Source organism: Manacus candei, unplaced genomic scaffold (assembly GCF_025592945.1).
Source record: "Manacus candei isolate 608988 ecotype Guabito, Panama unplaced genomic scaffold, ASM2559294v1 h1tg000076l, whole genome shotgun sequence".
Lineage (NCBI taxonomy): Eukaryota > Metazoa > Chordata > Aves > Passeriformes > Pipridae > Manacus > Manacus candei.
The window spans coordinates 9,895,140-9,919,512 of NW_026138124.1; the positions used below are offsets into that span (position 1 = coordinate 9,895,140).

Consider the following 24,373-nt stretch of genomic DNA (forward strand, 5'->3'; position numbering starts at 1 on the left):
CGAGGAATGTTTTCCAATAACCTGTTCTTACCAGGGGGGTGGTGAATGCTCCATTTGATGGAATGATCAGTGATACTCAGCAACTGCTTGGACTGTAGGGGTGGAGGCTTTGCTAATTCCACCTGGAAATTCCTTTCCTGTTGCTTGGGGGTGACGAAGACTTTCACAGCCAACCAAAGACCTGTCTTCTCCCTGCAGATAAATACAGCTCAAGTTAATAACCTGTCTGAGGGGAAGAGATGTGAAGGAGAATTTGGGCCAGCTGTTGTTTCTATGTGGCATTGTCAGAGGCATCTCGACATGCCACAGGAGCTGCTTTTTGGTAAGTGTTGTCCTTGGCTTCTCAGCCAGCTCTTCATGAGCTTATTGATGGTGTTTGCTCATGTCAAAAAACTTTTTTAAGCTGCTTGAAGTCCTCAGGAACTGAAAGAGCATTATCAGCTTCCTCCACACTTTGAAACATGCACCCTGTGAGAAACAAGATAGTTAAAGGCTTTTCTTCTTATTGTGCTTCATAAGTTTTTATGCAAATTGAAATAGGCATTATTAATGAGATGTTAATAAGCCCATCCCTTTGGTGCCACTGGTATAACAAGTTGGCTATCTCTTCATAGTGAAAATTATTTGACTTCTATTAACTTTTTGGATCCCATAATATGAGCTCCCTGGGTGATATCTGCCTTGCTCACTTCCTCTCCCTAACAAGGTTATCCCCCAGGCCAGCAGTGAGTCAGAGAGGCCTGGAAAAGGAGGAGACTGGTTCCCATCTGCCCAGGGAACAGGACAGGGGATGGCAGGGGATCAGGGAGATGTGCACAGAGCTGGGTAAGTCAAACTGGAGCCCACACAGGGAGCAACAAAAAGAAATGAGGGAGAGACGATGCAAAAATAAGAAAAGCTGTAGAAGAACAAAGGGATTTTCCTCTCCCTGCAATACAGAGAAACCAAATGTCAGGCCACCAGAAGGGGTTGTCCTGTCCTGTTATCCCTTCCCAGTCTTGAAGCTCTTCTCTGAAGGGCTCACTGGGGAAACACCTTTTCCATGTTGTATCTGTGCATGGGAAGAGGATGGGAAGTAACAACTGGTCAGAGCAAGTGGGCCCCAGAGCCAGGAGACCCCCCTGCCTCAGGAGTCTCCCCTCCTGCAGTCAGGGCACCCTGGGGTTCAGAGCCTCCCTTCCTGGCAGAGGCTCTCAAGCTTCCCTCTCTCCCTGTTCCTTTGGCAGATTTTGTCACCTGCCCCCAGTGATCTTGTTCCTGGCACAGGAGTGTCACACTGGGATAATTGCCAGGGCAGTGGTGCCACCAGGCTGGGCTGAGGCTTCTGGGCACGTGGTGAGTGCTGGGGTGGCACGAGGTGGTGAGTTCAGGCTGCTGGCACTGGCCAGGCCCTGTCCCTCCGTTGTCACCGGTGCCCTTTGCGTGCCCATCCTGCCTCCCTCCTGCTCTGGCCCTGGGACTGACCCCCTGGGCACCAAGGACTGGAGAGCTTGGAAACTTCCACTGAACACTTCAGTCCGTGGATTTTCCAGAGGAAGTTCAGGTTTTGGTTTTGGTTTTCTTTTGGTTTTGGTTTTATTAAAAGGAAAAAGCAAGGAATTTCCCCTCCAGCCTGCAGAAGGTCACTGCCAGGAGAAGTGGCTTCATTTCTCTTTCTTAAAGCCTTCAACACCCTGTTATGCTTCAAATAATGAGACCAAAAAGGCCAATCTTTAGGGGATGGTTTGAGTCTCTTGCATGATGGTGCAGGGGGGAGGCTGGAGTGAGACACAGGCTCTGCTGAGATTGGCAGAGGGGGGAAAAAAAGCAGTGTGTGCCATTTAATTTCTGTGATGTTCTGATTCCCTCCCACCAGCCTGGAAATGCTGAATGTGATCCTTTGTCTGGCATATGGGGATTTGGAGAACTGTTGCTAATTACAGCACTTGTGCCATCTCCCTTAAATGGCTTAAATAATATATTAAGTGCTTTTATGATCTCCCCCAACACGCTGGAATGCAAAGAAGTGCATTTTATGCTGTTTATAGTTTATGGCTGGAGTAACTTATATAACATTAATCTGCAGCAAAAAAAAAATGGGTTTTGATGATTTATTGTTTGTGCAGTTCCCAGCTGGGGCTCTGGATGCTCAGCTCCTCTGGTGCTGGGTGTTCTCCAGAGGCAGGGCAGGCAGTTCCATCTTGGAAGGTGGGATCTAATCCAAGGGGAAGAGGCTGTGGGTGGCTGCAGGGAATGGTGGATGCCAGGGAAGGGTCGTGGGATGCCACAGAGTTCAGGTAAGTCTGATGGCAAAGGGACAGAGTGTGGGATCTGGGAGAGGATCACGGGAAGTCACATTGTAACTTATTTAGGGAGTATTCCCATTATTTTAATTAACCTTTAATTGGAAATTAGGAGCAGGTTACTAAGCACCATATCTAGAAGTGGGAGTATTCCATGGTCTAGACTAGTGCTTATCCAAAAAAAGAAAGGATCTTTTTTTCACCCCTTCAGTGTTTTTTTTCTAGAAAAAATTCTTCTGGCTATCTGTTCCCACCCAGATTCCCGTGTCTCCTGCCTCGGAATCTCCACTTTCTATTCCTGTTATTGTAGCTAATGTTTAAAGAAAATGTGAGAAGAGTGTGCTGTGAATGCCTTGTTGCTGTCTCTGGTGTGAGGAATAATTATGGAGCAGCTGAGCAGTGCCAGCCAGGGGCTCCAACAACCTGGGAAGACACATGTTGGGAGGGCACACAAACCACAAAGGGAATTGGTGAGAACGATGAAAAGATTGGCATGTTCTGACCTATAATTTGGTTTGGTTTGACACAGCTCTCTGTAAAATCACAAGTTTTGTTAGAATATGCTGGTAATTAGCAATATTTCAGCTCTTTGAAATTAAAGCATTGTGCAGGCTCTGCAGAGCAGGGGGGAAAAAAAGTGTCTTTGTCTGGTTTTGTTTGCTAGGAGCTTGAAAATAGGGAGGTGAGAAACTCGTGTCAAACCTTGAAGTATAATTTTGCAATTAAAAGACTGAGGAGAAAAGTGTGATCTGAAGACCTTCAGTTTTCTTGCTGTGACATAAAATTAACAGCTATCTTTATTCTCATTCTGGTTTAATATTCCTGCAGAGAAGGAAGCAAAAAGAACTCCCCAGGCTGGCTCCAGTGGGATGGAGGAGCTGTTCCTTTGACAATGACAGGGTACAGGCTGGGAGGGGAGGGATTTGGGTTGGCATTAGCCTGGCAAACGTCTGCACAACGCTCTGGATGCTCTAAAGTGATATATTTCTAATGCTAAAAACAGAGAGATGCTCTCTGGGAGATGTTTAGAGGCATCTCCAGAAGATTTCAAGGTCGTCCATGCAGCAGTTTGCAGGGATGCACAGCTGGCACCTCATCACTAAAGCCAGCAGAATCTCAACTCCAAGGCTGTTAGCAAACTGTGTGGGTAAAAATAGAAGGGTAAATTGAAACTACCTGAGAGTGGAAGAAACAGCTGGGAAGTGATAAGAGGCAGCAAAATGAGTGGAGAAACTTTTGCCCATCATCGTGGTGTCCAAGTGTTTTATAAGAACTTCAAATTGCTCCTTCCTTGAATGTACCAATTTTCTTTTTCAAACTGTGACAATTTGGCAACCTCCATTGACTCTGAACTTGTCTTCTGTTGCAAAGAATCTGCTCAAGAGTCTACTCCATATCCCAGGCCTAATTTTTATTACAGTAGCTGAAAAGAGCTGCTAGGCCAAAAGCTCTTCTAGGAGTAGCTGGACTTCTACCCAAAGGCTTTTATGGATCATTTAACAGTATGTTTTACAAAATAAATACCCATGCAAATACTTAATATAGTAGGCAAAAATGTTGATTAACCTCTAATGCTTTACCTTGCTGCACAGGCACAATGAATCCACAAAAGGGGGAAGGCAAAATGCTGTTGGAGCTACTGGTCCAGCAACGACACAGGTTTTGTTTTGGGAGCCCACTGGAACACTTCAACAGCCCCTGCACGTTCAGCTGAAATGCCAGGGACACAACCTGCTCATCTGTGTCCTGTTGTGACTCACTGCTGCATTCAGGCAGTGGGGTGGGATGTGGTGGCTGGAGCAGATGGCAAGAGGTTGGGCTATTTTTGTTGCCTTCTTGGCTTGATCAAGCAATTCTTCCCTGACTGATTACAGGCATGATGGTATCTTAGATAATGCCCCTTGATAAAGGCCTTTTAAATCCTTAATTACTGTCATTAGCCATTTGACACCATAAAATAGGGCTGTGTTGTTTCAATATCTTTCTGTTTTACCCCTGTCTGTGGGGTGTCTGGAGTGTGCACAACAAAACCAGGGAGCTGGAGCCTTTGGATCCCAATCAGAGCTGTGTGCCAGCACAACAATGTGTGTGTGCACACAGTTGGATTTGCCACTGTCCAGGGCTCTTTCACTCTCTGTGTTGGGAGAGCACTGAACTGAGACATCAGCCTGTTGGCAGGGCCAGGAGGGCTGGCAGGTTCCTCTCTTTGGGGATGTCCTTTGTTGGGTGTTTGAATTGGGTGGAACCTTAATTAGCAAATAAGAAGCTTTGGCCTTCCCTTCCAAGCTCTGAGGCAGAATTAAGGGAAGCACAAGGATGTGCCAAAGGACAGGGCAGCACTGGCTCCGTGGCTTTTGTTTTACTCTGCTGCCCTGCTGCTTTGAGATGCACTTCTCCCTGTAATCAGCTGCTGGCAAAGCGCTCCCGAGCTTGTTCCATGTTTGATGCTCTGGTGTTGCTCTCTGTGTACACAACAGCCAGAGTGCTGCAGTGCTGGGGACCCCGTGTGCAGCAGCTGGGGAGCTCAGAGGAAAAGCAGCCCTGCCTTAGAAAGGGGAGCTGCCCCGTGGAGCCGCGGGGCCGGGGCCCTGCCCGCTGTGCGCCCGGGCCAGAGAGCTCCTCTGTCCACAGTGCAACCCGGGCTTTGCTGGAACACACTCAGCATTAGTCACTCCTTGCAAAGCCACTCCTTTCATTTGATCCTCTGTTATTAATTATTTGCACTTCCTCTTGTCACAACACATTTTCTTTTTGCTGCCCGGGATGGAACTTGCAGAGCAATCCTTTACTTCCATTCCAGCGCCACAGCGGTTTCTGTCTCCGGGAGAGCACGGGATTGCTTTTATCAAACATATTTCTTTTCCCATTGTTTCCTGATGACAGATCCTACTCTTAATCCACACAGAGACAACACTTTGAAATGGGAGATCCACGTTCCCGTCAATTGTTGATAAATCACAGCGTGTCTCACTCGGTGACTGACACACGTCTGGCTTGCAGTCTGCCTCTTTTTTGTCGCAGTTTCTCAGTGCTAACAACAGCCTTGCCAGAGCTCAGCTGCTCCCTTCCCTCGGTGTGCAGCCCAGCAGGATGATTAATTCTGTCACACGTTCCCTGGGCATGGCCCAATCAAACAGGTTGACAGAAAATGGGGAAGGACGTGGCGTTTGTGGGAATGTCTGACGCGTGACGCTCACCTCGGGACTGTCGTGAGCTGTGGCCCCTCGGTGCTTCTGGGGTGGAGGAACAGCAGCAAAGTCTGGGAAGGAGAAAAAAAAAAGGGATTTTTTTTCCTGTTCTCTGTGGGCCTCGAGTGGGATTGTGCCACCCTTCCACGCACAGGGAAGCTCTGCTCAAGAGAACAGCGAGAGTGGAGGGAGCCTTATGGTGTTTTTTCTGTGTCTTTCAAAGGCAACTGCAGGAAAAGTGGGGGATCCCTTACCCACAAACCCTAGAATAGCTCTGGGTGTGATGTGCCCCCCTTCCCTGGGCTGTGTGGATACCACTGTTAATAAGAGGAGCTGAAGTTATGGATTGAGCAGTAATGTGAGCAGCACTTCTGGGTGGCTTTAAACCTGGCACGGGTTCCCTGAGCAGAAACAACCAGGGGGAAGTGGCTCAGCAAAAAGAGTAATTAATTCTGTTATAAAGGGGGGGGCAGAACTAACCAGAGGGAGCCCACAGCTCAAGTGAGGCCTGTGGGATGCTCCCACTTCCCCTGCTGTCCTTTCCCGGGCACTGCTGTCCCCTGCCCGTCTCTGCCACCCCCTGGGCTGCAGGTCTGTGTGGCACTGGGGGTGTGCAGAGCAGGGCTGTCACTCCTGCCTGGCACCCCCACGCTGTGCTGGCACTGCAGCTCAGCCTTTGGGACACGGGGATGGGCTGGTCCCTCCTGCCTCCCCGCCCTGCCTGGAACTCAGCAGGAAAAACCAGGGGCTGAGGTGCCAGGAAGGAGCAGGGGAGGGTGCCAGGCAAAGGCCTGGCTGTCGGGGCACAGGCAGCTGTGCCAGGGTGGGTGGGGATGGGCAGCTGCTCGGGTCAGGGGAGTGCAGGGGATCTCTGGGGCAGGGGGGGAAAGAGAAGTGTCCTCGTGCTGGAAACGTGGGAAAAAAATCCCAACCCTCTTCCTCCCTGGCTACACCCCCCTGCAGCCCTGCCTGCCTGGAAGCACAGCCCCTCAGCCAGGGGGGTGATTGCTGTGCTTGCAGAAATGCAGTTGGACTGTTTGTGGCTAAAAAAAATAAACACAAATTTGGATAAAATAGAGTGGGGCTTCCTGAGAAAGAAGATAAGACTTCATTTTCTTATCTGCTATTAAAACTGGATCCTAGAATTATTACCTTTCTCTTTTTAAATTTTCTCTCTTTTGAAATGTTTATTAAAATTCAGTGTAACTTAATTAAAAAAAATTAAATTAAATTTTTAATTTTCCCCCACAGTATTTCACCCCATGTTGGCAATAGTGTGGGAGTACAGCTTATATGACAACAATAGGGGTGTCCTGGTAAGAATCTGTTCCCTTTCTTATTCCCCTCTAGTTTATATAAATCTGTAACAAACGTCACCCTCTGCTACTACTCTAAACCACTTGTTTCATGGAAAATGTGGCAGCAGTTTCAATTTGCAAGTGTAGTTTTGCTGCTCTTTGAGGAGCAGCAACCTCTGTGTTTCCCCTCTGCCTCTGAAAAATCAGAATCAGGTTGGCAGACAATGATTTGGGGTATTTTTCTCCTCCATCAGTTCATTGTGATTAGAGAGATGTGAAACCATCTAGCTCTGAGCACTGCAGGCCTGCAGTACTGAATGCTCTTATTGCACCTGGAGATCTCTGCCACCTTCTGCTCTTCCCAAATATTTGGGATGTGCTCTGTTGCACTTCTGTCAGGGCTGTCTGTGAAGCAGGAAGGGGTAAAAGTTGTCCCCTGTTTGTCCAGTTCCAAGCAGTCCTTATGAAATGAATGATGTCCCGGGGTGGGGAGGCAGATTTTGGGGGGAGGGAGGCACAGATCTAGAGCCCAGCGACAGAGCAGGGCCTCAAAGTTGCGTTTTTTGGCTTCTGTTTTCTGTAGATTGGGATCAGGAAATCCTCGGCCCTACACTGCTCTTCTCAGAAGGGTTTCTGAGTCCCTGCAGCAGTTCCACAATTCCTTGGCTCACCTCTTTGGAGCTCAGGCCTCTTTGCTGTGACCCCAAACACCCTCTCCTCGCAGGTGGCCTTTTCCCTGTTGCTGGTGGCCCTGTGGACTGCAGCCCCCTCCCGGTGACAGCTGCCGTGCCGAGGAGGCTCCTGCAGCTCCTGGGCTGCAGTAAATACCTGCTCTGCCACAGGCACCTGACAGTGATGCAAAGACACTTCAAGATATTTGCTAAGTGCTCAGGAATTAATTTGTGATTAGTGAATAATTAACTAAACCCCAGCAATCCAAAGGACGGGTGGGCAGCGTGATTTGCATGTACAGCACTTCTCTGTCACCAGAGGAGCTCAATTCATCTAATACAAGTCTGAACTCAGTGCATCTTAATTTGATTTACCTTTGACATGGCATTTAAACAGTAGCAGCATCCACAACCTTGTGCTCCCCAATAAGGCTTCATTAAAAAGTTAGTGCCAGATCCAATCCTTGGTTAGCACAGGCAGCCTTAGCTCAGGGTTCCTGCTCCAGTGCCTTTGAGAACATGCTTGATTTAATCTGAGCAAAGGCACTGCCACCAGGAGCCTCCAGCCCGACTTTCCACTCCAGAATATCTTTGTTATTAAATTTGGTGCATACAATGGGTCCAGTAAATTATTTTAAAGTACTCTTCAAACAGAATTCTGCTGGTTGTTAGACATGGTTTGTATCTCTGGGACGTGAGAGGTGTCCCTGTGGTCGGGCTCTTTTAGAATGTCATACAAAAATGCAGGGTGAGTCTCGGAAACTGGGAAAAGCAGCAAGTTTTAAGGAAGCACATATTTTTTAAGCATTCTGGGAAGATTTTTTTAATTTTTTAATATGAAATGCTAACCATTATTATGAACCATCAATCCCTTTTCCTTCCTCTAGAGGAAGGAACTCCTCACTAGAGGTTTCTGCTTCCTCACTGGTACCAAGTCAGCTCCTTGTGACTTTAGGCTGGTGGCAGGATCTGATTTGTAATTATAATTTTAACCATTCATTTTTTTTTCATGATTTAGCAAGGGAACCAGTTGTCAATAAACCCTCAATACTGCCTAGTAATCTCTGCTGCCTGAGAGTAAGGGTTGTTCATGCTACAAATAGGGGTACTGTTATTCTCTCAAATATTTTAAAGACTTTATCTAAATTGAAAGCTACTTGTTGAAGGACAATATCAAGAAGAGATGTGTAAAGGTAACATGGAAATAAGAGGACATATATCAAGGGAGCTTAAATCCTCTTATTCCTACCTTTACATTTACCTTTTCTCTTACCTTTACTCTTTAAATGATAAATGCATAACAAATGGCTGGTGGGTGAAATATGTTTCCACTAGTTTTGTTTATATTTTTAAAAATCACTTAAGCTTCTCCCCCTTGTCCTCATAGTCCATATATTCCACAGAGGCAAAAGTAGCAGATTTTTTTCTTGAATAATTATGTGTCACAAATCTAAGACAATAAACATTTCAAATGACGGCAGGGAAAAAAAAAATATAAGGAGGCTTTACAAAACTTATTTCATTTGTTGTGTCTTTGCACTTGGGTCACACGAGGAGAAATCTGGCCTTCGAGCTCCCTGTCTCTGCGAGCAGCATTCTTGGCTTTGCATATCAGATATGAAATTTGTCTGGAATGTTTGCTATAAAAATACCTACGCACGAACTTACATCAGCGAGAAAGTAACTGCGGCGTGACCTTTCCGCAGCTCTGATGTGGCAAGATCATTCCCTGTGGAAACAGTAACTTAGGGAATGACTGGCAACTGGTGTTTTCACAGGCTTTGTTTCAGTGCAGGAACAATCCTTGGAACAGGCCGCCCTTGGAAATCAATGTTTTTCTTTCAAGCTCCTTATTTTCTACTCAGGAGCGACCCAGGGTAGGTTACCAGGCTTAATGTTGTAACAAAGCCATTTGGGAAATCCTCCCATTCTGTGTCAGTGCTGGGCTGAATACTAAAAGCAAACACGCTGGAGAACAGCAAAGGGCAGAGGTGGTTTTGATCCTTTTACCATTCAGCACGAGTTTCTGTTTCAGACAGTGAAAAGGCATTTTAATGGAATGGGAAACTCCTACTGTCACCCTGTGGTCGCAGCCCTGCTCCTTGGAGGACTTTTTGAGGAGAACCATCATCCCCTGTGAGGTTTGATGGGCTGAAGGGCTGTTCCCTGTGGGGTTTGAGGAGGATGAAGGGCTGATCTCCCCGCGACGTCTGAGGGGGATGAAGGGCTGATCCCCCTGTGAAGTTTGAAGGGCTGAGGGCCTTGTGAGGTTCAAGGGGCTGGTCCCCCTGTGAGGTTTGAGCAGTCTGAGGGTCCCCTTCCCCGTAAGGTTTAGAAGGAGCTCACCCTCCCACAGCGTGCTGAGGCCATTCCTCCCGTGCCCCGAAGCCTTTTCCTCCCCGGTCTCCCCGGGAAGCTCCGCCACTTTCGCAAGCGCCAAAAATTGTGAGAGAGACAGAGAGAGAAGCGCCAGCAAAACCCTTCCCACCTCCTCACAGGGCCCTTCCTCTGAGGCCGCTTGGGCCGAAACAGAACCTTAGGCAGGACCCGAACCATCAGACTCCCGGTTCCCGCCTCAGGACCCCCCGAGGGCTGAGGGTAGAATGGGGGGGGGGGGCGGCGCCCGCCGAAAGGAGACGACGCGCGCGCGGACTCCGCCCCCTCCCCTCACGCCGGCGACCAATGGCGGCCCCGCCCCGCGCGCGTGCGCGCCCCCGCTCCGCCGCCACGTGACGCGGCGCGCGCTCCTCCCCCCCCTCCCCTCGCTCTCCGGGCCCACGTGACCCGGCATGGAGGAGGCTGCGGGGCGGGCGCGCGGCCGCCTCCTCCCCCCGCCCCCCCCCGGCAGGCCCCGCCCCTCCCTCGCCTCTTCCCCCCCCCCCCGCCCCTCCGCCCCTCCCCGCCCCGTCCGTCGGTAGCGGCTCCGCCGGGCGCCGCCGCCGCGGCCATGGACTGAGCGGCACCATGGGCGCCAAGGAGTCCCGCATCGGCTTCCTCGGCTACGACGAGGCGCTGCGGAGGGGTGAGGGCGCGGCGGGGACGGGGCAGGGCGGGGGTGCGGGTGGGTGGTGTGTGTGTGTGTGTGAGGGGGGGCTCCCCGCGCTGCCCCCCGGCAGCGGGCGGTGAGGCGGCACCTCCATGACGGACCCCGCGCGGAGGCACTTGCGCCGCTCGGGCTTCTCCCTCGGGCTCCTTCCCCGCCCCCTTTCGCCCCCCCTTTCCCCAGCACCCCGTCATTTATTTATTTATCTGTCCGTCTATTTATTTAGGTGTCTCTCCATCTATTTATTTCGGTGTCTCCCCCCTGTTTCACCGCGGAAGGCCCCCCCCCCCCCTCCGCTCTCTCCCTTCCCGTCCCCACCGCCAGGACCCTCCCGCCGCCCTCGGCCCGGCCTTTCCCTTTCCCTGCCGCTTCGCCGGCTCTCTCCCCCTGGATAAATCGGGAAATGCTGCCATCCCGGTGTGACAGGGCTGTCCGTCAGCTCCCGGCTCTCCCATCCCTCGTGTTTACTTCCCCCCGTGCCCGGGGATCGCGCATCTGCAGCCGCCGGGGTGGGGAGGTGGATGTGGCGTGTGCGGGGTTTTTTGGGATCCGTGTCGCTGTTCCAGCCCCGTTTCCAGAGCCCTCCTGGAGAATTTAAAGAGGAACGCAGCGAGGGGAAAACATAAACAAGCTGAATGGTGAATGCTCGCAGCTGCAGGGCTCCAAGGCGACAGCAGCTACACCCTGGCAGCTCCCTGGCTCTGGAAGGGATAGCCAAGTCCAAGGACAAAGAGGGACGGGAATTTTCGGCAGTGAATGGTTTGCAGGCAGGGCAGGTGTTTGTGGTTGTTGCCCCGTCGTGCGTTCCCGGGGTGCAGTGCAGGTAAAGCAGCTCACCTGTTTGATAGGGAAAGCCTTGATAAAATCCACGAGCTCAGGCCAATCTATGGCTGCCCTTTCTGTGAGAGGCATGCCAGGAGTGATAAGGGAGAGCTGGGTGGAACCGCTGGGTGTTAATTGAAAGAGAAACAATTTGATGTGAAAGGGGATTTTTATGAAATATTTTCTGGTTTTTTTTATTTCTTTTTGTTTTGTTTTTTTTTTTTCTGGTGGGGGCCTCTGAGGGGATGCCATGTCGGTGGGAAATGGAGCAACGTACTGTCAAGGAGGAGAAACAAATATGTGACTCAAACTCACGTTACATGTTTTAAACGTAACAGCCCTGAAGAATTTCACTGCTAGTGAAAGTATAGGAAGTCCTTAAAAGCTTTGGTGCGTGTATTTTTAGAGGAGCTGGAGTCACAAATGCAGCTTGGTAGAGGTGTGAAGTTGAATATACCAGGAAGAGTTTGAAATAAGCTCTTAGGTGGAAAATACATTCATTTGGTCAAAATGTGTATTTCAAAGTTCATAAATAAGAAAAAATGAGTGGTTTGAATTTTAACGTGGGATTTAAATGCTTCAAACTCTTAAGTTGCTCTGGATGTTTTGTAATTAATAAGATTGATCTGTTAAAAAGTTATTTGAAATTATTTCTGCGCAGTGAATATAATGTTTTCCTTTGTTGTTATTTTATTTCATGTTATTCTTCTCTATATGAGACATTTAATACTGTTTTTCTGTAGGAGAACAGAAAGGTTGTTTTAGGCACTCTGTTATAAATTGATGTTTTGCTAAATAACTATGTTGTTTACTTAACCAGTGAATCATTGTGTGTATAAAACAGGCTAGTTATCAAAACATTATTTGTTAGACTGTTTCTTACTTGCACAGAACTGTCCTGGTACTTGGGGCATTTCTGTGGACACAAACAGAGATAATGGATAAACACAAACATTAAAAAAAAAAGAAAGCCAAATCTATTTATCTCTGATTAGATCTGCTTTCTCTAACATTGGTGTCTGGTAGATAAATGCTGAGAAAGTTTTATATTAGGTGATGTTGTACAGGTTCTGAATTCTTTCTGGGTAATCAGTAGTGGTTAACCATGCTTGTGGTGATCGTTCAGAATGTGGTGATCATATTTTTGAGGCACCAGTTTTAATTTCAGTTGTTCAGAATACCTGGATAAATGCTGCTCTTAGAAAATAATGACCAACAGTTTTACTTACTGCAGTTCCATTTTGGGAGTCAGCAAAGGCTCTGAAGGTGAGGAGGCTTGTTGTGGTTAAAGGCTCACAATATAAATAACTGTAGCTAAAATGTAACTTCTGCTGGAGGAGATGAAAGTGTGACAGCAGGCTGGTGGTGGTGGCCTTTTCCACCCTGGGACATGAGGTTGTGCTGCTGGGTTATTTTTCTCGGGATGGGCACCCTGGGCTTGTCTTGTGTCCACCAGTGCAGGTCCCAGGGAGCCACGTTGGTCTCCCTGAGATCCAGGCCTGGTTGTGCAGTTTGGGAGTGGAAAGGAAGGGATGCTTTTTCATGACTTTTGCCACTCGTGGTCATTTATTTCCAGTAGCCAGAGGGGCTGCTGTGGGAGCTGCTGTGGGAAAGGTGTGGCATCTGCTCTTGTGGGGAGAGCTCTCCCTGGGCCTGCAGAGGGATTCTTTGGGAGGAGGTGAAGGAAGAAGTGCTTTATTCCAAACTGAGCATCAAACTGTTGGTTATCGTGTCAAACTCAGTTTGTGATGGCACAGACTGGTCTTGTGGCTGGTGAGTTTGTTGCTTTTTGCTTCGTCCTGAGCTCCAACAACAATTTTCTTCCCAGGGCAGTGCTGCAAGTCAGGCAGGGTCCTGTTTTGGTTTGGTGCCTTTTCCAACATTTCCACTCCTCTCCTGCCCCTCTGTCCATCAGGATGTCTGGAATTGCTTGGTGTTAGGCCTTGCCTTAGGCCAAGGAGGTGGTGCTCTAAAATCTACCTTATTTTTAGTTGTTCTGCTGCCAGTCTTGACACCCAGTTCCTTAAAAGTGCTGTTGTTGGGCCACTAAAACTTCATAAAAGGAAGAACTTGTTATGACTTTTGTATTATCTCCAATACTGTTGTATTTTATTACTGCTCTGTTATCCCAGCAGCTCCTGCACTGTGTTGCCTATAGAATATTTTAATAAGTATTCTCCAGGAAAGAGATGTCTGTGTGGTGTTGGTGGCCAGTTTATTTGAGATCCCTAAGGACTGTATTTTCCAGTGACTCTTGATGTGTTCTGCCTCAGTAACTTTTGGAGGATAATCACAGACTGAACAGAAATCCACCAAGGTGCTTGAAAGTTATGAAACTATAGAATGTGTGGCCAAATTTTCTGTGAATGCTGCTTAGAGCAGGTCTAACTCAGGCCAGTCCCAGCTTATCTGTGCCGAATATTGAGTCAGGTGACGGCTGAAACACCAGAAATGCCAGTGAATAATCATGGATCTGTCAGATTGGGGCTGCAGGGGAAGGCAGAGTTTTCCTTCTGCTTGAAGCAAGGTGGAGTTTTTGTGTGCAGGGTGGGAAAAAGGGCAGTGCCCCAGCGTCAGAGTGGTCAGGGAGTGTGAGGGGCTTGGAGGGATGAGTGGCTGCTGCTGAATCCATTTCTTTGGGTTTGGGTTTGTGCACAGGGAGAAAAAGAGCAAAAATAAAGCAGGAAACCAGTGCTGTCGTTCAGAAATGTAAAATGCTGGGTAATGGTGAGGCAAAACTGGTAGGTGTATCAATTCCACAGGTTTTGCCTCTGGAGAGGTCATGGAAATAGTCATTTTTGAAGGCAGTTTCCCTCCTCATTGTGCATCTCGAAGGTGGTACCGGTTGGAGGACTCCAAGCCCATCAAAGCCATGAAAACCCACTTTAATCCACAAGAAGGTTGGTTTTAGTGTGTGTGCCAGTAATGACTAATGTTGTGTGATGGGCAGAGGATAAATCTTGTTAATGACCTCTTGTGCCTTGATTGAATTTGAAAAATAGCTACATTTGTTTTATTTAAATCAAGGCAAATATATCTGGTGTCTGATCATTAACATCCTCCAGTACAGATGTAATAAATCTGACAGAGGGATGATGGAAAACTTGTGCAAATATATAATCATCTATTTGAGGTTGTCCATCTCAGCGTGGTGACAAATCCATGGACTCAGCCCTTGAGCCCATGGAAAACTGCTTTTTATTGCTCCAAATTATAAAATTAACTTCTTAGATCCCGGATGCATTTTTAGGCAAAACGATCAGGGAACCATTTTAGTGTTTTATTCTCTTCTCTCTGTATTCCAAGAAGGAAGTTGTTCTACTTTATTTTCTATCATAACTGAAAAGCAGTGCTTGAATATTATGGGGAGGTGAGGGTTCTTCAGAATGTGTTGTTGTTTTTTTTTAGGGGGATAAACCTGTGTCTTTCTGTCTGTGGAGCTCTGAGTTTCAGAGGCATGTGATGAAAATGCCCAGATCTCTCTTAGCCTTTTTTTCCAGCTATCAGGATGAATAGGAGCCACTGTGGAGACAGTCTAGATTATACAGCCAGGCTTGTTATGCCAGCCAGTATTTGATGGCTTTAGGGCTCTGTCATATGATGAAAGCAGGTATGAATGCACAGCTTCACACTTCCTGTTTATAAAGCTGCAGAGCTGCAAGTAGCTGCTCAGATTCACAGGGCAGTAATTATTTCACAACCTTGGCATTCAGCTGTGATGCTTGTTTTGGGAGGGCACCTCAGCAGGCTCTGCTGGGCATGGACTACCAAGGGGGAGTGACTTGGGGACTTTACTTAAACTGGCACAAACTGATGAAGAGAGGCTGCCTTTTGGAGAATCACAGAATGGTTTGAGTGGGAAGATCACGTAATTCCAACCCCCTGCCACGGGCAGGGACACCTGCCACTATCCCAGGTTGCTCCAAGCCCTGTCCAACCTGGCCTTGGACACTTCCAGGGATCCAGGGGCAGCCACAACTTCTCTGGGCAACCTGTGCCAGGGCCTCCCCACCCTCATGGGAAGAATTATTTCCTAATATCTAATCTAAACCTACTCTGTCAGTGTGAAGCCGTTCCCCCTTGTCCTGCCACTCCAGACCCTTGGAAATAGTCCCTTTCCATCTCTCCTGTAGCTCCTTCAGGTCCTGGAAGGCCACAGTTTGGTCTCTCCAGAGCCTTCTCTTCTCCAGGCTGAACAATCCCAACTCTCCCAGCAGAGCTGCTCCAGCCCTCTGATCATCTTGGTGCCTCCTCTGGACTCTCTCCAGCAGCTCCCTGTCCTTGCTGTGCTGTTCCCAGGGCTGGAGCAGCTCTGCAGGGGGGTCTCAGCTGAGGGGGCAGAGGGACAGAACCCCCTCACACTGGGGGATCAGCCCAGGGCATGGAGGGTTTGCAGGGCTGGGGCAGGTCCAGCCTCTCCCCCACCAGCACCCCCAAATCCTTCTCCCCAGGGCTGCCCTTGATCTCTTGGAGGAGAGAGGGGTTTTATCTGTAATTCTTCATCTGCCAAGTTTCAGTGACCACTTTCTCTTCCTTTACTTCACGTTCCAAGTTTAGAGAAGTGTCCTCGGGGGTTTTCAGCCTCTCACTTAGAACTACCCAAGTTCTTTCCTGCTGGAAATGAGGAACATTTGTGTGGTGAACTTAAGTCAACTGACACTGAGGTTCCTTCCCTGAGATGCCTTCTGTGGGCTTGGGAGGTTCTTTATGAAATGCCAGTTGAAAACTTAGGAATTAGAGGAAAATGTTGCCTTCTGCTCAGGCTTCTGGGAGTGCTGTGGTTCTGTGGGAGCCGATTTCATACCTTTTAGTTGGTTTTTAGTGATTCTTAGGTGGTTCCCAAGCCCAGCTGTTCCAAGCATGGCAGAACCTTGGTGAGTGCTCAGATGCTGGATGTGCACACAGTGATGCAAAGAAAAGAGCATCTGTGAGTGTAGGCATTTCATAAATAAAAAGAAGTTGAACATCTTAAAGAAAAAAAAAAAACCTCAAAACTTGAAATATGATTCAGTAAATGTTGGGAATCCTCTGGTTTCTCCCCTCACAGGTGAATCATGTCTCTAAATACTAGCAGTCTCACAGATTAGCTGCAGTTTTGTCCTGTCAGCATGTTGCAGAGATTCCAATCAAAGTGGTCAGGAAAGCTGCCAAAGGAGTGTAAACAGATACCATTCCAGCCATGGGGCTGGAGGTTAAAGGATAAGCTGAACAAATCCTCATTTTGAGTGTGAAACATCTTAATGTAAGTGAAAAGACCACTATCAGCCTATTCTATACTTAATATATTTTCTTATCTTGATAGAGAGTAAAACTCAGTGCTGACAACGTTCAGTTGTTTTATAGATTATATGCCTGTGTATTTCACAGCTCTCATAGACCCACTGGGCTTGTTGGGCTTTATTTCTTGGATTTTAATCAATGAGATCAGTTATTTTCATGGACACCTCTTTCTAGTCACTTTGGTTTTTCCTCCTGTAACACCAGGCCTTTTTTTGATTTCTTTCTTTTTTTTTTTTTTTAAATATACAAGCCCAGGGAAAGTTGTTGAACTTTCATCCTTGGAGGTTTTCAAACTCTGCCTGGACAAAGCCCTTCAGAAGCTGGTTTGAGTTCAGCCTTGACCCAGTTTCAAGCACAAGGTTGAACTGAGTGACCTCCTGAGATACTTTCCAACCTGGTGGATTATCCTATGGAATATTTGTGTTTGTGTTGAATTTGGTAAAGCCTTGTTTTGATGAAGTCCTAAATCTACCTGACAGTGTCCTGCAGAGAAGAAAAAAAAAAAAAAGACAAAAATAGGAACTGGGGAGTCTTTCAGAATGAGATGAAGCATCTCTAATGAAATGTGAAAGAAAGAAAATAAGAGGGGGCTGCTTTGAATCCTGTTTACTTGACTCAACAGTCTGAGGCTTTCTGGCTCCTGGCACTACGGGAGGAATGAGTAAAACAACCCTCACCCTTTGCTCTGCTCTGCACTGTCTCCTTTCATAAAATAAGTAAAGCATTCAGTTCTTTAGTACTCAAAAAAGATGAAATCAGATTCAAAAAACGGGCCTGTGAAGGGCTGACAGGCTTTGTGGGACTGGGAAGGAACGTGGCAGCAGCAGTGTCTGCATTCTGGAAATCCAGGTTATTGGAGAACTCTACTTTGAGGTGGGGCTGGCTGGGATTCCTCTGTACGTAAAAAACCAGGTGTTACCAATATCTGTCCTCTTAAAAAGGACAACATCTTCTGAAAAGGGAGTGTGTTTTTGGTCAGGTTGTGAATTCACACATTCACGTGAATAACTTGCTCTGTGGGGAGTCCTTGAGCTCTCATGGCTTCTGTGTGACTTATTAATTATTATTATTAAAATAATCCTGCTCTTTTTTGGTCCAAGAAGAAATTCCAAATACAGTGAGCACACAGGAAACCAAGGGAGGAGGGGTAGAGTAAGTGATGTGTTTTCAAATACTGGAATTGTTTCTGTCCACTGACTGCAGTTATTTCAAAGACTGATGCAAACCAGAACTACCCAGTTGGTTTTTAGGGCTCTTAAAGGCCTCCTTGAAAGCCTTTCTTTGCCTTGTGATTTCTTAGTTTGAGTTTCTGTGCAGGAAAGAAAGTTCTGGAGGTTAATTCTAATTAAGGCTTCCAATTTTTAAGTTTTTTAAAAACAAGTTATTTCTTAATTTGTTCTATTGCTTGAAGCAGGTGCTTTTTCTTTATGTTACACTTAGTCTGAATTATTGTGAATGTCCATGTGATATTTGCAGTATTGAAGAACTACAAAAAGCATCTTTAACATTTAATTTTCATATGAAAAGGTCGTTTACATAATGAGACAATGAAGCCTTTGGGCAAAGATGAATGTAGAAGAAAAACCCATTAAGGTAGATTCTGCCTGAGAGTTTGAAAGGGTCTGATTCACAAAACTTTGAATGCTGGATTATTGCTGGCACTTACTGGAATAAAAATCCCCTGCTCACCTAAAGAGTGGCAAAAATCCTAATGCACATTTTCTTTTGTGATTTCTTCAGGGACACCTTACCTTTGGTAGTGATGGCTGGGTCTGTGGAGCTTTAGTATTTCCAGCTTAGCTGGGTAATAATACCTGGCATTTCTTTTTTACCTGATGAATTCTAACCCCTCTGAGAAGTGGGTTTTTTTTTTTATGGGCTTGTCTTCAGCTGATGTAGCCCCTATAGGTGGGGACATGTTTGGAAAGTGCATCACTTTTAAATGCTGTTTTATTAAACTGGTGTGAAAGCTCCTGGGTTTGTGATTTTTGATGGGTGTAACCTGGGCTGAGATGGTGGTTTAACACTAAGTGTGTCTGCATATGGGTTTTGTAGTGGTTCACCAAATCTGCTTTAAAAACTGCTGCAACTTATAATCTGTGTAGACCATTAAGTCATTCATTATAATGGCAATTAAAAAAAATTCCCTTAATTATTTTAGTGTATTCCTTTATTATATGTGCCTGAGTTCTAGAAGATAGAGGTGTGAGAGTCTTGATTAAATAACTCATTTAACAAAATGACTTTCTGTCAAAAATACACCAACATTTGCAACGAGGCCTTTATTTGGGGTTGAGTAAAAGAGGATGTGGCTGGGCAAGGTTTGGACAAGGGATATTGAGGCAGTTTGGAAGGATTGGTGTTTATTTATTTCATTAGTTACTGAAAAAATGGTGCAAGCACTGAAATAGTGACTTCCCTGAAGTGATCCCTGTCACAGGGAGGGTGACCTGGCAGATCCAGTGACATCCCCTGAGCTCCAGGGGCTTTGAATCCTCCTTTCCCTCCTCCTTTTAACACAGAACAAACCTCTGCCATCCCATGGGAATGACAGGAGCTGTGCTCACCGTGGGGTGTATTTGGGGCAAAAATGAGGTGTTACTGCTGGTGTTAATTCCCAGAGCTGCTCTGAGGTGGAATGCACTGCAGAGCAGAGTTCCTGGGACAGGGATGCTGCTGGAACCAGAGGGATCAGCCCCTTCCTCGGGATGGGGAGCAGCAGACAAACCCAGCCGGGCAGGAATCACGTCTGGCTGGGTCACACACTGCACCTCTGACTTTTCCTGTGGTTTTAAATAGGCACTGAGACGTTCTGTACCTTAAAATGAGATTTGGCTTCCTCCTGGTCGGGTTCTCTGCAGGGACAGGGACAGGCAGTGGGAGCTGGCCTGGAGGGAGCAGCCACAGCAGCATCAGTGCAGCACCACTACAAAGGCAGAAGGGATGGATAACACTTATTTTGATGATTTTTTTAAAATGTCCAAAGCCTTTGAAAGCTGTTTCACTTAGTTTAGAGTCTGAATTAGACCCACGAGTTATGAGAAGCAATGTCAGCAGGCCAAAATAAGAGATAATTGCATTCTGTGTAAAAATACATGCTTCATCCTTCAAAAATAAACCCTCTTACAGGCCCTTCTGAATTCTCCCTCAAGAACAGCAGTTTTATTCACATTATAACTATCTTTCTGTTAGTTGGTCTTTCAGTTGTCGTAGTTTAATTTCATGTTAGGTATTTAATATAGAATGTATGCTTCTGTTTCTTTGTGTTTTGCCTTGGTGTTCCTCATCTCAAACACAGGGAGAAGGGCAGTGCTCTGGGGCTGTCCTGGGGCAGCAAAATCCTCAGCTGCAATATTGGAACAGGTAGATGCTGCTGTCTCAGTGGGATTGTACAATCCCAAGGCTGATTTAGTTGGATTTTTTTTGACAGTTAAAATCCCAGAATGGTTTGGGTTGGAAGGGACCTTAAAGATCCCCCAGTCCCTGCCATGGGACACCTCCCACTGTCCCAGGTTGCTCCAAGCTCTGTCCAACCTGGCCTTGGACATTCCAGGGATGGGGCAGCCACAGCTTCTCTGGGCACCCTGTGCCAGGAACTCACCCCCCTCACAGGGAGGAATTTCTTCCCAATATCCCATTGTATATTTAACCTATTTAACCCAAATTTCCCCTCTTTCAGTTTGAACCTGTTTCTCTGTGTCCTACCACTACAGCTTCCTCTTTGGTTTCCTTGTGGGTTCCCTTCAGTCACTGGAATTGTTTTAAACCATCAATTTTACTCCATTACTTTGCAAAATTTGCTCTTTTAAAATTTGGAGGCCTTGAATGTAGGAAAAAAAAAGGTGGAAGAAACTCAGAGCCCTAAACAGAACAGGAAGAGCCAGATTGAATAAGTCTGTGGATGTGGAGAAAAAGAACTGAAAGTATTGGGATAGTAATTATGAGAACTTGAGTTTTGCAGATTGAATTTGTTCTAAAAATGAACTTGAATGTGGCATCATGAGTGTATTTTGGGCTGAAGAAGCACTTCTTTTCAATCCCTGTTTCTGGCTTTTAGGTGTTACCCCAGAACCAAAATCTTACTCTGCACTGGAAATTTCCTGGTCTCGTAAAGGAGATTTTTAGCACGTTTTCCCTGGTGATGTGATACAGTTAAAACCTGGATTTTAGTGTGAAAATTGAAAGAGTGGATTTGCACTTGGCACAAGCTAAATTCAGCAACAGTGCTTTGGGATAAATCCTGATGAGCAGTTGGAGCAGTCAGGACAGCCTGGGCTGTGTCCTCTGAGGATCTTAGTGAAGGTTCTTATCAGTGGAAAACTAATGTAAGAACTTTTTGGTCTCTGCTTTCCAATCTTGCAGCAAAGAGCATTATTTTTCTTTTCCTAAAGAACTGTAATTGATCTTTTTGCCATTAACAAATCTAATCACCTTGTTTAAAGAACAGTGGTGTGAATGTCTTGTGAGAACTGATCTTGCTCTTTAAATAATGAGGAGATTGCAGTGATAGATCACAATGTGCAGGAATTCCAGTGCAGAATGTGGGCTAAAGATGTCACAGTGTCACAGGGAGGGAGGTTAAAAAGCAGACTATAAAATGTTTGGTAAATATAGACTCTTATAAAATGTCGATAATTTATGATGTGAATGTGCTGCTGCTCCCGGAGCCTGGGATGTCCTTGAGGAGATCTTGTGAGTCTCTGCAGGGACTCAGGGAGAGGTTCCAGCTGCTGCTGTTGAGGGCACTGGAGCTCTGGGGTGTGAAGTGGCTCTAATCCCTGTTCTGTTCCCGTGGAACAATGGGCAGTGTGTTCCTGAGAAGCTCTGAAACTGGAGTCATCCCATCCCTCTGAGCAGTGGGATGACTGGGAGCTGGATTCCCATGCAGCTGTCACAGGCTGGGTCTAAATGGGCTGCCTCATTCTTCCCACTGGAGGACCTTGGGAATAATCTACATCCAATGCTGAATATCTTTAGACATAAATTTTGTGATGTAAAACTGGTCTGGAGTCTTTCAGGATAATTCTAAATACGAACGGTCGGATGTTAATTGAGAATTCTCTGAACAGGAGATGGAAATGGTTTGGAAATAGGAAATAAACCCCTCATTCAGTTCCTGGTGTTCTCCCAGACGTGTGATGGGGTCCCAGAACTACCCCCATGGTAGTTTTGATTTTATTTCTTGGCTCTCCAGGCCGGTGTCTCCCTGGGAGGTTCTGCTGTTGCTGCTCAGCCCCTCACAGGTTGTGCAGCAAACTCGTTGTTGTGTGTTTTCACCAGTGCAGCAGGAGGCATCAATCTGTGACCTGGCACTGCAATAACTCCCTTTGCACCTGAGTCTGAGGTTGTAGATGTGTCCCCAGGAGTTGGGAGTGGGAAGGCTCAAAGTCCAGAGCCTTTTACTGGCACATGGATACACACATGGAGTGTGTTTGTGCCACAGCACTCGAGTAATATTTTCCTTCTGACTTCAGCAATGAAGATGTAGCAGTGTGTAAATATTATCTGAATCTTTTATTATTCTTGTCACAGTATTTAAGTGCTGTGCTTTACTAGACTTGGCTCTTTCAGCTGCCAGAGGGAAACACTGGAGTGTTTGATCCAAACTACACCAGCAACCCCAAACCAGAACTCCTTCCTTGCCTCTCATCCTCACTGAAGGTGATGGGAAGCTCTGCCTTCCTGTGCACAAGTTGCAGGTTGTGTTTAACTTTCAGGCTCAGATTATATTTGTTTTATTTAAAGAACAATTCCTATTACAGCTGCCTCTAGTGTTTTTGGCACTGTTGGGAGGCAGGATATGAAATATTTGTTATGTTACGATTTATTTTGTAGCGAGGTCCTTATGTGGTGTTTGCATTTACATAGTTGGCATTTGCCTTTCATTTTAACAGGCTGTTTATTTCTTGGAAATGAGTTCTATATTGTAATTTTGTGAATCTTAACAAGCATAAATGTCTACATGATTTTTTCATGGTGGTAATAAAGTGGGAGCAGCTTTTTTGAATTGTGACAGAAGATGCTCTGCTCACCTCTAACAGTCCAAACTTCCAGTGTGTTTGCCAGGAAAACTGGTGAAGGGACAGCTCAGAAGAGCAGAGTTTAACTTCTCATCTAAAGAGGACTAAATATTAATTAAAAATACTGAAAAGATTGAAAGCCAAAATGATCTCCTGGGAAATCACGGACAAACCATGACAACTGTGCATAAAACAGCAGTGGAAAGAAAATTAGGGAATGAAAAGGTTGGGAACTCAGGTGCAGACGGACATCCCAGGGTTGCTTTTAGGGCTTCCCACACTCCTGATTATTTTTAGTTGATGTTTCTGTCTTTTGGAGGGGAGTTCAGTTCTCAGTGGTTGCTGCAGGATCACTTGTGCTCTGTTTAAACCCACTTCAAACTTGCCCCCCTTTTCCCCTCTACCAAAGGACAGGAACCTGTGGGGGAGGAAGGTGCCACCCTGGGATGACCCAGGGCTGGGAATTACTTCGCTCCATCCCTGAGAATGAATTTACTAATTCTTTAATTGGTGACAGGAATGACTTCTGTCCCTAATATCACAGTCCATTGTGCTCAGATTGCCCCTGGTGCAAATGGTAAAATTGCCTTTGCTGCCCTGCAGAGGTTTGGGAATGTTCAGCTTCTTTCCGTGGCTCCCAGGGTTGGACCAGGATTCCTTTAATTCCTGAGGATATAAAATACAGCCAATAAGATTTATATGCTCAGATGGTGGGAGGATTATTACCCTGTTGTAATTATTACCCTGGCTAAGTTTCCTGGGTTTCCTGGGAGGGCTGTCCCCAAACCCACGCTGAGGAGCTTTGCTTTGCAGGCACCATAATCCCAGCAGTGCCAGCGTGTGTCCTGCTGGAGATACAGAGGGATAAACCAGGCTGGGAATGCTGGCATTCCTTTGGGAATGGGAGCTGGGAGGAGGGAGCTCTTTGAAGATAAAAAGCATCACATAAATGCGAAGTGTTGGTGTTCCAGAGAACTGGCCAATCCTTTTGTAATGACTAAATCTCCTTCCACTCCCTGCACAGGAGATGTTAAACCTCTGATATGCTTTAAATCTGACAAACCAAGGAGAGCTTTATCCCCAGGATGAGCCCCTGCTACCAAAACCAAAGAAGAGGTAGGAGGAAAAAAAGTGCAGCTGGATTGAATAATTCCATTTATTTATTTATTTATTTTTTTAAAATCCCAAAACTCTGGTGTTATCCTTAAATTCCTGTTGTTGGTAAACAGCAGGAGAAGACTGACAAGTCTTTAGTGAGGTGCTCTGTGGAAATCCAGTGGTGTCATTTTTGATACTCCAGCTATGAAAGATTCCTTAAGAGTGGATTAATTTTTTCCTTAGGGGAGGCAGGATTTTTTTTTTTTTTTGTCTGTGTTTTTGCCCAAAATATCCCCCAGTGGATTCCCTTTTGGCAGGGCTGTGTGGGTGTGGAGGTCGACTTTTTACTCATAGCTGGTTCATTTATCCCAATTGCAGTTTGTTGTGCCTGTTTGGGGCTGTTCCCAAACATTCTTTATGTTCACTTGCTCATTTTACCTCTTTTAGAAGCTTTTTTAGTAATTGCTGCAATTCTTGACAACTTCATAACTGCAGCCATTAAGTCACAATAAAGACTAATGAAAAAAGTAATAAAATTTCCATGTATAACTAGGATGAAGATTCCTGGGGGAAATATTGAGCGAGTGATTACAGGGAAGATAATTGTCTGGTTAGAGAATTATATGCCCTGTGAGTTTGATATCGAACCTTTCAAATTGTCACTTAAAAAT

At 46.3% G+C, this 24,373-nt stretch overlaps 1 protein-coding gene and 1 long non-coding RNA gene across 6 annotated transcripts in view; one reads left to right on the forward strand and one right to left on the reverse strand.

Moving 5' to 3' along the window:
- Positions 1 to 346: 346 nt before the first annotated feature.
- Positions 347 to 10,168, reverse strand: LOC127480871 (uncharacterized). The gene is made up of 3 exons (XR_007908042.1): positions 9,108 to 10,168; positions 5,480 to 5,541; positions 347 to 468 (listed from the first exon to the last, which is right to left on the reverse strand). It is a non-coding gene; the product is annotated as an uncharacterized LOC127480871 (long non-coding RNA).
- Positions 10,169 to 10,326: 158 nt separating this feature from the next.
- The window catches only part of USP32 (ubiquitin specific peptidase 32), a 67,342-nt gene continuing 53,295 nt past the window's right edge, over positions 10,327 to 24,373 (forward strand). For 4 of the 5 annotated variants that reach the window (XM_051809375.1, XM_051809377.1, XM_051809379.1 and 1 more), the window contains exon 1: positions 10,327 to 10,461. In XM_051809375.1, coding sequence (XP_051665335.1) covers positions 10,404 to 10,461 — 58 coding nt within the window. In that variant the 5' untranslated portion in view covers positions 10,327 to 10,403. Of the gene's footprint in view, positions 10,462 to 21,700; positions 23,721 to 24,373 lie in introns of those variants that run through there. The other variant, XM_051809376.1, reaches the window with a different exon arrangement.